The sequence below is a fragment of the Dermacentor albipictus genome, chromosome 9 (genome assembly GCF_038994185.2).
Source record: "Dermacentor albipictus isolate Rhodes 1998 colony chromosome 9, USDA_Dalb.pri_finalv2, whole genome shotgun sequence".
Taxonomy (NCBI): domain Eukaryota; kingdom Metazoa; phylum Arthropoda; class Arachnida; order Ixodida; family Ixodidae; genus Dermacentor; species Dermacentor albipictus.
In genome coordinates, this window is record NC_091829.1 from 53,603,738 (window position 1) to 53,616,319 (window position 12,582).

At 48.8% G+C, this 12,582-nt stretch overlaps 1 protein-coding gene across 3 annotated transcripts in view; it reads right to left on the reverse strand.

Moving 5' to 3' along the window:
• LOC139049878 (uncharacterized) overlaps positions 1-12,582 on the reverse strand; it is a 71,196-nt gene that overhangs the window by 13,224 nt on the left and 45,390 nt on the right. For 2 of the 3 annotated variants that reach the window (XM_070525738.1, XM_070525736.1), the window contains 2 exons: positions 12,523-12,574; positions 1,816-1,910 (listed from right to left, as the gene is read on the reverse strand). The exons of the other annotated variant lie outside the window; for it this stretch is intronic. In XM_070525738.1, coding sequence (XP_070381839.1) covers positions 1,816-1,910; positions 12,523-12,574 — 147 coding nt within the window. The remainder of the gene's footprint in view (positions 1-1,815; positions 1,911-12,522; positions 12,575-12,582) is intronic. 3 annotated transcript variants of the gene reach the window in all.

Genomic DNA, 12,582 nt, shown 5'->3' on the forward strand with positions numbered 1-12,582 from the left:
TTGTTGAAGGATGGTGGGCAGATTGTTCTAGAGAAACTGGCCACCCTGTATACGCAATGCCTCATGACCTCGAGCGTACCGGAATCTTGGAAGAACGCTAACATAATCCTAATCCATAAAAAAGGGGACGCCAAAGACTTGAAAAGTTATAGACCGATCAGCTTACTGTCAGTTTCCTACAAACTATTTACTAAGGTAATCGCAAATATAATCAGGAACACCTTAGACTTCTGTCAAGCAAAGGACCAGGCAGGATTCCGTAAAGGCTACTCAACAATGGACCATATTCACACTATCGATCAGGTGGTAGAGAAATGTTCGGAATATAACCAACCCTTATATACAGCTTTCATTGATTAAGAGGAAGCGTTTGATGCAGTCGGAAGCTCAGCAGTCAAGCAGGCATTGCGCAATCAGGGCGTAGACGAGCCGTATGTAAAAATACTGAAAGATATCTAGAGCGGCTCCACAGCCACCGTAGTACTCCATAAAGAAAGCAACAAAATCCCAATAAAGAAAGGCGTCAGGCAGGGAGATACGATCTCTCCAATGCTATTCACAGCGTGTTTACAGGAGGTATTCAGAGACCTGGATCGCGAAGAATTGGGGCTAAAAGTTAATGGAGAATACCTTAGTAACTTGCGATTCGCTGATGATATTGCCTTCCTTAGTAACACAGGGTACCAACTGCAATGCATGCTCACTGCCCTGGACAGGCAAAGCCGAAGGGTGGGTCTAAAAATTAATCTGCAGAAAACTAAAGCAATGTTTAACAGTCTCGGAAGAGAACAGCAGTTTACGATAGGTTGTGAGGCACTGGATGTGGTAAGGGAAAACATCTACTTAGGACAGGTAGTGACTGCGGATCCGGATCATCAGACTGAAATAATGAGAAGATTAAGAATGGGCTGGGGTGCGTTTGGCAGGCATTCTCAGATCATGAACAGCAGATTGCCATTATCCCTCAAGAGAAAAGTTTATAACAGCTGTGCCTTACCAGTAGTCACGTACGGGGCAGAAACCTGGAGGCTTACGAAAAGGGTTCTCCTTAAATTGAGGACGACGCATCGACCTATGGAAAGAAGAATGATAGGTGTAACGTTAAGGGATAAGAAAAGGGCAGATTGGGTGAGGGAACAAACGCGAGTTAATGATATCTTAGTTGAAATGAAGAAAAAGAAATGGGCTTGGGCAGGACACGTAATGAGGAGGCAAGATAACCGATGGTAATTAAGAGTTACGGAATGGATTCCAAGGGAAGGGAAGCGTAGCAGAGGGCGGCAGAAAGTTAGGTGGGCGGATGAGCTGAAGAAGTTTGCAGGGACAACACGGCCACAATTAGTACATGACCGGGGTAGTTGGAGAAGCATGGGAGAGGCCTTTGCCCTGCAGTGGGCATAACCAGGCTGCTGCTGATGATATATATATATATATATATATATATATATATATATATATATGCGCCCTATCCATATGAGTAGCGTATGCGTGTCACAGAGCCATTGTCGGGCAGAGATTGTCTACCTTGTAGTTCTGTCATCCAAGGCCAAGCGGCGTCTGAAACAGTGTTGGAAATAAACAAGAAAAAAACTTCCCTGCATCGCAATGTTTCTGTGTAGATGGTGTGCTGAAGTGCTTAAATGTAATGTCATTCTTGCGTGGCATGACAGCCTTTCTCTAATTCAGGCTGTCTTTCGTGATTTCATCTCAGCCGCCTTTTTTTGCACCTATATTTCTTTCGGTCGCTTGTACCATTTGCCAATGTTGCGCAAGGTATTGATTTATGACACAATACCAACTTGCACAATAACTTACCCAGAGATTAGCCGCCCGCGGAACAGTCTCACTAGCGATGCTCAACCCCAGAAGCAGTAGACCATCGGCTTCGATGTAAAAATAGCATTTGTGGCCTGGGAAATGGGAAAGTCAGTATCGGCGAGAGAGCATGGAATAGGGTGTTAGCAAATATATATATATATATATATATTAATATATATATATATATATATATATATATATATATATATATATATATATATATATATATATATATATTTGCTAACACCCAGTAGACCATCAGCTTCGAGACCATCGCAGCAGTAGACCATCGGCTTCGATGTAAAAATAGCATTTGTGGCCTGGGAAATGGGAAAGTCAGTATCGGCGAGAGAGAGCATGGAATAGGGTGTTAGCAAATATATATATATATATATATATATATATATATATATATATATATATATACAATCTTCGCAAAAACCCTACTCGATTACAGGCTGCTGCCCAGCATAAAGCAAGCTTGCCTGGAGCATTCAGATTCTCTTGTACCATCGAGTTACGAATCAGTGTTATGTATGCTCTAGGCGGATTCCCGCTGTGACTTTGGTACTGTCGCTAGAGTGCCGTCACGGTATCGACTAGTGCTTGCGAATAACCGTCAAACTGGCTATCCGGTTTAACCGGAGGGAAGTGAATCCAGTATCGAAAACTGGTTATACCGTTGTGCGAATTTCAAGAAACGGATACTTAGAACATACGGTTTAAATACCTGTTTAGCCGGCTGTTCCAATATTCGGATACAGCAATTCCCAAAGAAACATATAAAAAGAAAGAAAGGTAAGCAAGCTAACAAGAGCAGATATCGGTTTTGCACGAGCGGTAGCAAAAGTAATCGCAAATATATAAGAACAAGCAAGAGACATAGAGGCGATTTCGCCACAAGTACAGAAGAACAAGTTATCCGGCAATCTGAATATCCGGGCACTGTTAAGCGAAAAAAAAACGATAGAATAACCGATCACTTCGGTTATGCGGTTTGACCAGCCTATCCATGGACTAGGCTGAACGGAGCGGACGTGGTAACCACAACCTTAAATCCATCTAATCGTTTGTTTGGGTGCTGGCAAAGGGCGAAGGTTTTTCCTTCGGTCTCACTGGCCATACCATGGGTGGCGCACCAGACCATGCGAGTGTCCTGATGCGCATTCAGTGCACCGCTAAACCAGGCTATGTCTTTCGTTGTTTCGCCTTGGGGTAGAGAGTTCCAGCATTCTTTACTTGCGCTTCATTTTGTCAAAAAGAAGAAAAACGCTGAGCACGAACAGGCTTTCTTTAATATGGTCAAGCATTCCATATACCAATGATGCGGAAGGTTGACTTTGAATTTGGCTGTGAACATTTCTTCGAGTCCCACAGGCTTACATGCTTGGTCGCTGTTTCGATGCATGCTATATATTTAGGGTTCGGAACGATGCCAGCTGAAATTTTTTGTTACAACACCTGACTATTTCAACTAAGGTGCCGGTTGTTGTTTGCAATCACCGCTATCTGATACACAATTTCACTTCCTCTGATGTAGTACGGATTGCCTACTCGCGACCTGACACCAATTCCATGATCAAGGCACTCATGCAGGACCTTACAAAGGCTTAAAGAGCCCACTCTGATAATATTCACAGACGTCTACATACGATTGACCCAGACGGTAAATTCTGTTTGCCCCCGAAGCTTACACGGAGCAAAACATCATTGCTACACAGGATTCTGCTCGCCGTTGCTTTCACCCGTCGCTACGCACACCTCATGGGCCAATCGGACAACCCTGATTGTGTACACTGCCAGATGCCCGAAATACTGCAACACCTACAGTGCGACTGCCCAGCATATATGCTGGAGCGAAGGACGTTAGACAGTTTCCTAGCCAGCGTTGGAAGACAACTACTGTCGGAGGAAGCTGTCCTCGGCCCATGGACTGACACTGCAATTTCAGTGCGTGCAGCAAAAGTATTGTTGAAGTTCCTGCAGGACACCAAGCTCGACGAGCGGCTCTAGCGAGGCAACTGTCTCATGTACATAAGCACTCATCACTTCTCTTATCATCATCCTCCATCCTAATACTTTCACTCCCCTTCCCTCTTCCCCAGTGCAGAGTAGCAGACTAGAGCGCACTAGCTCAGGTCGACCTCTCTGTCTTTCCTGTCAGTGAATTCTATTCATTCATTTTGACATGGGTTAACCAGTCAGTGTTCAGCAGGAACTGATCACTTGCCCAATTTTTGCCGCATTTGTATGGAAAATTTGGAGGCCCATATAAGGCCATCCAAAATTCAGAGGTTGACGCCAATGATAGGGGGACCTTCCCAATTGTTATCGCTCAACGACGCCGTGCGGCGGCGTGCTCGGTATGGAGTGTCAGTCAAGGCAGAGGCTGGAACGAAACCTGTGTCGGAGTCCCAGATTTTCGCTCTGAAACTACCTATCAGTTATTATGAAGTAAGGGTCACCTTAGGTATAAAGCAGTCGAAGGTACAATCCTTTCCCGTGGCTTTTTCAGTCAGTTATCCGTATTTTCTCATGTCGCTTTTTTCCTCTCTGCACGCTTGAGGTCGGCTAAGAGTGCGCGGGGCTAAGGCCCCTTAAAGATGGGGATCATGTATGGCTGCGACGATGGAAGCTGGCGACGTGGTCCAGCAACGCCTCTAGCGTGAGAGCTTCAAATCGATTGTGTGACCGGACCGTCGGTGATCATTCATCACTTATACCAGCCAAAATCTGACCCCTAAAATCGGTGACAGCCGAATGATTACAAAAATAAAACACTCAGACAACAAAAATTCAGTGGACCTGCCTTTCAGCTTTGCAAGAAAGCCGAGCCGCCTGGAGTCCACTCATAAAATTTAACAAAAATAAATTATGGGATTTAACGTGACAAGCCCACTTTCTGATTATGGCGCCCGCCGTAGTGGAGGACTCCGGAAATGTCAGCCACCTGGAGTTCTTTAACGTGCACCTAAAATCTGAGTGCAAGGGTGTTTTTCGCATTTCGCCCCCATCGAAGTGCGACCGCCGTGGCCGGGATTTTATCCCGCGACCTCGTGCTCAGCAGCCCAACACCATAGCCACTGAGCTACCACGGCGGGTAGTCCACTCACAGCTTAACGACAGCGGTCTGGGGTGCTATAACGTAAAGCTCTTCCCGACTTCTCTATTCCATTTCTGCAATCAGTCCTCCACGTCTGGAAAAAATTTTTGTGGCCACACTCATTTTGCCTGTCTATCATACGATGTCATGAAACCGTCATAGCTCCCCAAGTGATATGATCCGCAGTCATTGTGTGTAATTAGACTGAAGGAGAAAAATAATTATTTCTGATTCGGAGCCTTTTCTCCATTGGCCCTCTGCTGCTGGGGATGCGGGTATGAGCCATGGTATGAGCTGACGTGTCTCACATGTGCTCCTCGATTTCTCGGCAAAAGGCCCGGTAATTCAACCCAGCTCATGCAAGTTCTCACACAGCGGCATCCGTGAAGTTACAAGGACCGTGTAGATACCAAGATTTGAGGTTGGAAACCATTTTTCTCCGATTTAGAAGGATTTTTTCTAGGAGCACAGTGTCGCTGCCAGCTAAGCGTAAAGAAAGCAGGGCCTAGCGGCCGTGCTTAGGCGTGCTCCGGAGGGGGCATCGACTTTGGCGGGGACCTAGAGGCGAAGTGCGTCAAGATAATGGCGTCCACTATGGGTTTCTAAGTGGAGGGTGAAGAGATAATGCCGGAGGAAGTTTTCGAGATATTTGGCTGGCGCGTCGCCGGGGAGAAGGCCCAGGAGCAAGAGAGCAAGCTAAGCCTAACGCCCGTTTACGGGGGGCCGGCGGCTGCCGGGCATCGCCGCTCGCAGCGGAAAAATTTCAAGAGCAAGCTGCTCAAGGCAGCGAGTATTCCTGTGTTACCGAGGCAAGATATCAAGGTCGTCATGCGTCCGAGTGGAGATCTGAACTTTGGGGAACTATCTAGATTCTATATCAGCCGAGCCATCGTCGCAGCGGTGAACGTGAGGGGCGATGAGGGGACGCAAGATGTTGTCTGCCCGAGCAAACAGCAAAACATAGTCGTTATCAGTACGCCTAAGCGAGAGAACGCAGACCTCAACTCGGGAGTCAGGAGCTTCATTATCAACGGCATAGCACACGAAGTCAGCGCCTACGAGACCGCCCCCCATGGCACCGTTAAGGGCGTCATCAGGGGTGTCCCGAGGACAGACACCATTCAAGAAATCAAAGACCACATCGTTCAAGAGTATAATCCAACTGCTATGCAAGCCAACCGCTTATGCAAGACGACGACGGTTGTCATTGCATTCAACGGCACCAGGTCCCAAACTACATCAGATATGGCAACCTGATTGTCGAGTGTTCGCTGTATCGCAAGCAGATCGATATGTGCTACTGGTGTGATCGCCTCGGTCACCGGATGGACGTTTGTCCTAATCCCGAAGACAAAATATGCCATGGTTGCGGCATGAATAGTCCCGAAAAAAGCCACGTTAGCAGTAACCCCAAGTGCAGCCTCTGCGGGGCAACCATCTCACCGTGGACAAGGAGTGTACAGCGAGATTCAAGACGCCATACGTCGTTCGTAAACGGCGTTGGGAACGTCACCAACGAGAACAGTTGCAGCAGCAGTGGCAACAGCCGAGGGGGCCAGCGTGACAGCAGACAGCATGGCAGGCGCCGGGCGGGCGTCGCAGCCGCTCCAAGACAAAGCGAGGGAGAAGCACGAGCGATATCATGTCACCATCGGCAGCTGAGGCTCACAGGCGCGAATCTCGTTCGAGGTCCTAGTCGAAGACCCGGTGGAGCAACGGCGCCGAGAAATAGGTGGGCTGGGCAGTGGGGTCTCCCGTCGCTCTTGACAAAAGCAATTCCCCCCCCTCTCCTCATCCCGCCCTTCCAAAGAGAACGAGTGTAGACACTGCTTGGAACTCAAGAAGATGATAAAAAGGCAGAACAATCAAATATATAGTCAAAACAATCAGAGAAAAGCAATGATGCAGCGTGTCGAGACGCTCAGTAGAACAAAAACAGTGATAATGATGTCAGTGCAGTTAAAGGGAAACTACACAAGAGAGAGACCACCAGCTCTGCTCCAGTGGCGATGAAGCTGATCACGTCACTGGCGTTGACGCAGTCAGTGACGCAAGCTCCACAGACAGAAACGGCAGTTGTTGCCATGGAGGAAGCGAAGGCCGAGGCCGCCATTCCTCCGACAATGGAGTCGGTCATGAGCATGCTTTACACCAATCTCCAGCCAAGTTTCTCAAATGTCTGCGAAAGTGAACAGTCTAAAAGTAAGAATGGATAATGTGGATCCCAAATGCACCCAAGTCTCCGTTAGAGCCATGACGTTGGAGGAGAAAAATAAGCATCTCACGGCTGCCAAGATGAAGGCCTCACGACTTTATCTACGAGTCAGGCCGCGAAAAGTTTGTTCCGTGCGTAAATCTACTGCTCAAGAAGTAGAAAATGACGAATACTGAAGGAAAGCAGAAAGAAACTGCGACGTTATTTCAATGGAACTGTAGGGGTATTAGAAACAAGATAGGGGAGTTACAACTATACGTTGATAAATTGGACCAGAAACCGGATATGACAGCGTTACAAGTGACCAACGGCCGGGCCAAGCTCGCTGCATACATTAGGTATACGGACCCTAGCGGGAAGGGTACTGCGGTCTTCGTCCGCAGCAACATGACGGCTACACAGCGCGTGACCGCTCATCGAGGCTGCGAACATACGCCCATCGAAATTCACAGCAGCAGAGGGGGGGCTGACAAGAACATTCTCGTCTTGAATGCTTATTGCCGACCGTTCAGCAGGATCATCGACTTTGAGGGCACATATTGGACTGCATTAAAGAAGCAGGAACAAGACCGATTTTAGTGCTAGGAGATTACAACGCCGCCCACACGATGTGGGGTGTCGAATTTTCGTCCAAAAGAGGAAACCGGTTGGTAAAACCTATAGAGGATCACGACATGGAGGTGGTTAACGAACCGGGCGTACCGACCAGGACAGGCACTAGCACGTTCAGGGACACCACTCCTGATGTGACGCTAGTTCGCGGGAACCACGACGTAACCCGGCGTAACACGAGGGAAATGTTTGGCTCGGATTACGATATAATTTGTGTAACCTTTGGGGGGACCGACATCAAGGCGAAACTGGGTGAAGCCAACATTGCAGACTGGGACCGGTTACGTAGAAGCGCAGACAATGAAGGTCAGGACGAGGACCAAGACACCAAGACGTATGAGGCGTGGGCCAAAAGCAAGGCGAATTTCTAAAGAAATTTACGCAGCAGATTACTACGACCGCGCAAATTCCCCTCGTAAACAGCAGTCTTAGCCACGTGTTGGCGGCCATGCACGGTCTTACTTGAGGGTGGAATAGGCAAAGACATAACAAGAAGCTTCGCAGACGTATACAGTCGGTCAACAAGCAGGTGACGGAGCATGCGGACGAACTATGCAGGGAAAATTGGATGAAGATGTGTGACGACCTGCAAGGCACACTTCGATAACGTCACACACGAAAGTATTATCCGACACCTGCGGCAAAGAGGGTGCGGAAAGCTAAAATTGAAATATGTGCAGCATTTCGTAAGCAATAGAACGGCAACGATCAAAATTGGGCAGGAGAAGTCGAAACCTATAGGCCTTGGAGATAGAGGCACCACTCAAGAATCGGTTCTTTCGCAGCTTCTCCTCAACCTGGCCCTCTGCCTCCCCGGCTTTGCTTCAAGACATAGAGGGCATAGATCACGCTCTCTATGCTGACGATATCACAGTGTGGACGTGGAGGGCAGGGTCGGAGAGTTGGATCGAGGAGACCCTTCAGAGAGTTGCAAACACCATGCAGGAGTTCGCTATATCGTGCGGCCTCAGTTGCTCGCCACAGAAGTCAGAATTACTCATCAAACCAAGAAGGAAGAAAGGAGACCAAGAGAACGTCCGCATCACCACCGATAGGACCACCATAATGCCATTCACGCAAGGACGTATCCTGGGTGTCATCTTCCAGAACAATGGGAGGGCGGGGGCGTCAATCGACGAAATCAAGGTTTCAACGGAACGGAATTCGAACATGATCAGAAGAGTCACAAACAGACAAAGGGAATTGAAGGAGGACGATGCACTGACGCTCGTCCAGGCCTTCGTGACGTAGCGCATCGTCTACGCGGCGCCGTACCTCCAGTTACTCAAGAATGACAGGGACCAATTGAACGTCATTATACGCAAGGCAACCAATATGGCGCTGGGCATGCCAAAGCATTCTTCGACCAGCAAGCTTCTCGGCATGGCCAAGCATAGTGTCGTTGAAGAGTTATAGAAGCTCATCTATCCAATCAAAGAGTTGGACTCAGTCAACGTCGGCGGGATGTCACGTTCTTGCCAAATTGGGCTGACAAGTGGCAGAGCGGAAGGAAACGGGGCCATTACCCAGGTTACGGGCGCATAAAATCGACAGTAAGCCACTTCCTCGAAAGATGAGGTCGAGTCGTAACGATGGCCACAGGGCGCCTCGTATAGCAGCCTTGACGGATACTTTAGGCCAAATAGTAGAACAGGAAGAGGGGGTCGCACACTTCACAGACGTTTCGTTACCCAAGTTTTCATCGAAAGCCAAGCTGGCAGTTACGACGCGGGATGTGCTCATAACCTGCGCCTCCATCAAGACGTCTTTTCCGGAGGTGGCAGAAGAGGCCACGATAGCGCTAGCACTCGCGCAGCCCAAGGTGGGAAGAATTGTAACTGACTCGAAAAGGCGTATAACAGCTACAGAGAGGGGTGGGTGTCTTTTATGGCACTAGATGTTCTCAAGAGTAAACGCGACGTATCTGAAAGGAAAGTTGAGTTGATATGGACACCGGCTCACTCTGGGCTAGAGGACAACGACCTTGCCCACCAGTTCGCCCGAGATATGAAACACCGGGTAGAGGAAGGTGAGCCATTCTCCATAATTAGTTATAGGGACATTACGAATCATTACAAGACGGAGAGGTGCCGTTACCCCAATACTCACAAATCGCTTAGCAGAGAACAGCTAGAGATCTACAGGTAGATACAGGCAGGAACCTTCCCGCACCCTTACCTTCAAAACAACATGTACCCAGAATAGTACCAGAAGGAATGTAATTTTTTTGAAAACTCAGTTAGGCACGCTCTGACATGTCATGGAGTATGCGATTTCTTCAAGGCGATCCCCGCACCTCTTACCTGCCCCCCTACCCTACCCCATCCCTCATCCACTCTTACCGAGCGATGGGAGACCTTGTTAACCAACTCCGCCCTGGAAGACCTGCTCGTCCTGATCTCCAGGGGCCAGGCGGCTTGGGAAGCATATGGGTCCCATCAAGAGGGAACCACTTCCATCGGCAGCGTCTAAGAAGATGTCGAGCTCGGCACAATAAAGTTTTTTTCTCTCTCTCTCTCCCCCTCTGCTGTTGGTCAGAAGCTCTCGCGCTGCGCCCACGTCGCCTGAATGTCACGCCAAATCGAAAAAAACTGTGAAATCTCACACCATTCAAATGACGTTTGCGCATTAAAGATGTAATAATATGCTGAACAAGGCTGAATTTTTTTCTAAATGGCGGGGGACCGCCCCGTTCTGAAAGAAATGGAAGACGACTGCGAGCCAATCTCTCAGGCACTGGCTACTCACAGCTGCTGAAGAGCATGGATTTATTTATGTATAATAAAACTGTACTCCTGTACGGTAGTGCTGTAGGCTCTTGGGAGCGTCTTTCGGCCCCGGTCAAATACGCATGTTTCCTTCGTTCCAAAGGCAGCCAGCTGATTGAAAGGTTTCCCACGCGCGTCAAGCGCCTCCTTCTCGCTCTCTTTTGTCGTGGCAGCTCCATGCCTTGGGGTCGCTGTGTTAGACTGCGTCATCTCCGGGATTGTCCCACATTCCTCAGAACTTCGCTCGGAGTGCTTTACTACCACCATCTCGATAGCGTGCGACGTTGTACCGCTTCGCAACCAGCCCTTATTTATGGTGTTTCAACATTTCTTTGCCAGAGTACAGATGTCATCCTCGTTTTAACGTAGACCACATGACCTAGACGGACGCGCGTGACAATGGTGAAAAAGTTCGTCGCAGATCACGTTGAAATCCGCGTTTCTTTCGATAACCCCCGCTGACTGCGTGTGCAGAACCTAACGAGCGGTATCTCGTTTAATTGGTGTCGAGCAACCGCGGTAGAAGTCGTGCTATTGCAGCCGTACGATCATCTTCACCATTGTCGTCTTTCTTTTCAGGTTACACACGCCTAAACTTGGTGCAATAATCAGGAAAGCCACGAAGCAGGCCCTGGGTATTGCCATAAATTCATCCACGACAATACTACTTCAAATGGGAGTCCACAACACAATAGCCGAGCTCGTAGAAACCGACCTATCCAATCAAAGGGTAGGCCTTAGCCAGACCAAGGCAGGGAGAAGCGTCCTCCGCAAGATTGAATGGCAAGAATCGCACTAAATCCGCCACGACCAATAACCCGAAAAGTTGACTGAGAAGCTGGAATGCAAACCACTACCACGCAACATGAACCCCAGAAGGTATACCGGACGACCAGATGCCCGGGCAAGAGGCATCTCCAGGGCCCTGGAAGAAGACAACACTGTTCAATACACAAACGCCTCTATCCAAACGCTCCACGAGGGCAACAGTCGTGGTAACCGGGCTAGAAAAGCTGGTCACCTGCGCATCAGTCTACACTCCGTCTTCGGAAGAAGCAGAAGAAGCGGCGATAGCTCCCGCACTCCTGCAACCTAACGTCACCAAAATCGTCACAGTCTCACAAGCTGCATACAAGAACTCCAGATCTGGCTGGGTGTCCCTTGCGGCACTAAAAATCATTGGTGAAGCTACGCCTCCTAAACAAGCAATCGAATTAGTTTGGCCCCCCGCTCACTCTTCAATTGAGGGCAATAAATATGCTCAACAGGCCCGAGCGCTAAACTCCCGGGCCAACGAGGAGGAGGCAAGGGGATGGCAACCTATCACCAATTACACAGATATAGTCAAATATTGCAGGGATGGCACGAAGACATTCCCGCACCCCCACCACTCTTTGACCGGAGCCGAGCAAACAATATACAGGCAAATCCAGGCAGGATCTCTTCTACATGGGGAAAGGATCCTGCCTGGTTTCGCCTGTATATTGGCTGTATATTTTGTTCTGGAGGCAGGGGTGCACCCCTGCCTCCAGAACAAAATATACCCAGAGAGATACAAGAACACATGTCCTCACTGCAATGCATTAGGCACCCTTCGGCATGTCATGGGAGAGTGCGATTTTTTTCATAGCCCACCCCTCCCCCCCTATACGCATAACTAACCCCCTGCTATCCCCACCCTTTACGAGCGATGGGAGATCATGCTGTCCAGGCCCGCCCTGGAAGACCAGCTCTGACTGATCCACAGGGGCCAGGCGGCCTGGAAGCTTATGGAGTCCGCGAAGAGGCAGCCACCCCATCAGATGTTTAACGCATTCCATTTCATAATGGACCAGTAAAGTTGTCTCTCTCTCTCTCTATGCAAAACGTGAAAGCATCCTCCTTAGCCGGCTACTGCGATACGTTTCGCGTAACATCAATTCTAGCAGTGCGTGAGATCTGCGAGCTTTTTGTTTTGATCCATTTTGGTGCAGGTACCCTAGAACACCGTCTGAACAATCACTTACCTATGACGTTTCTTTTCTCGTGCTTGTAGAAACCCTCTTCATTCACAAGTGCCTGAAAAA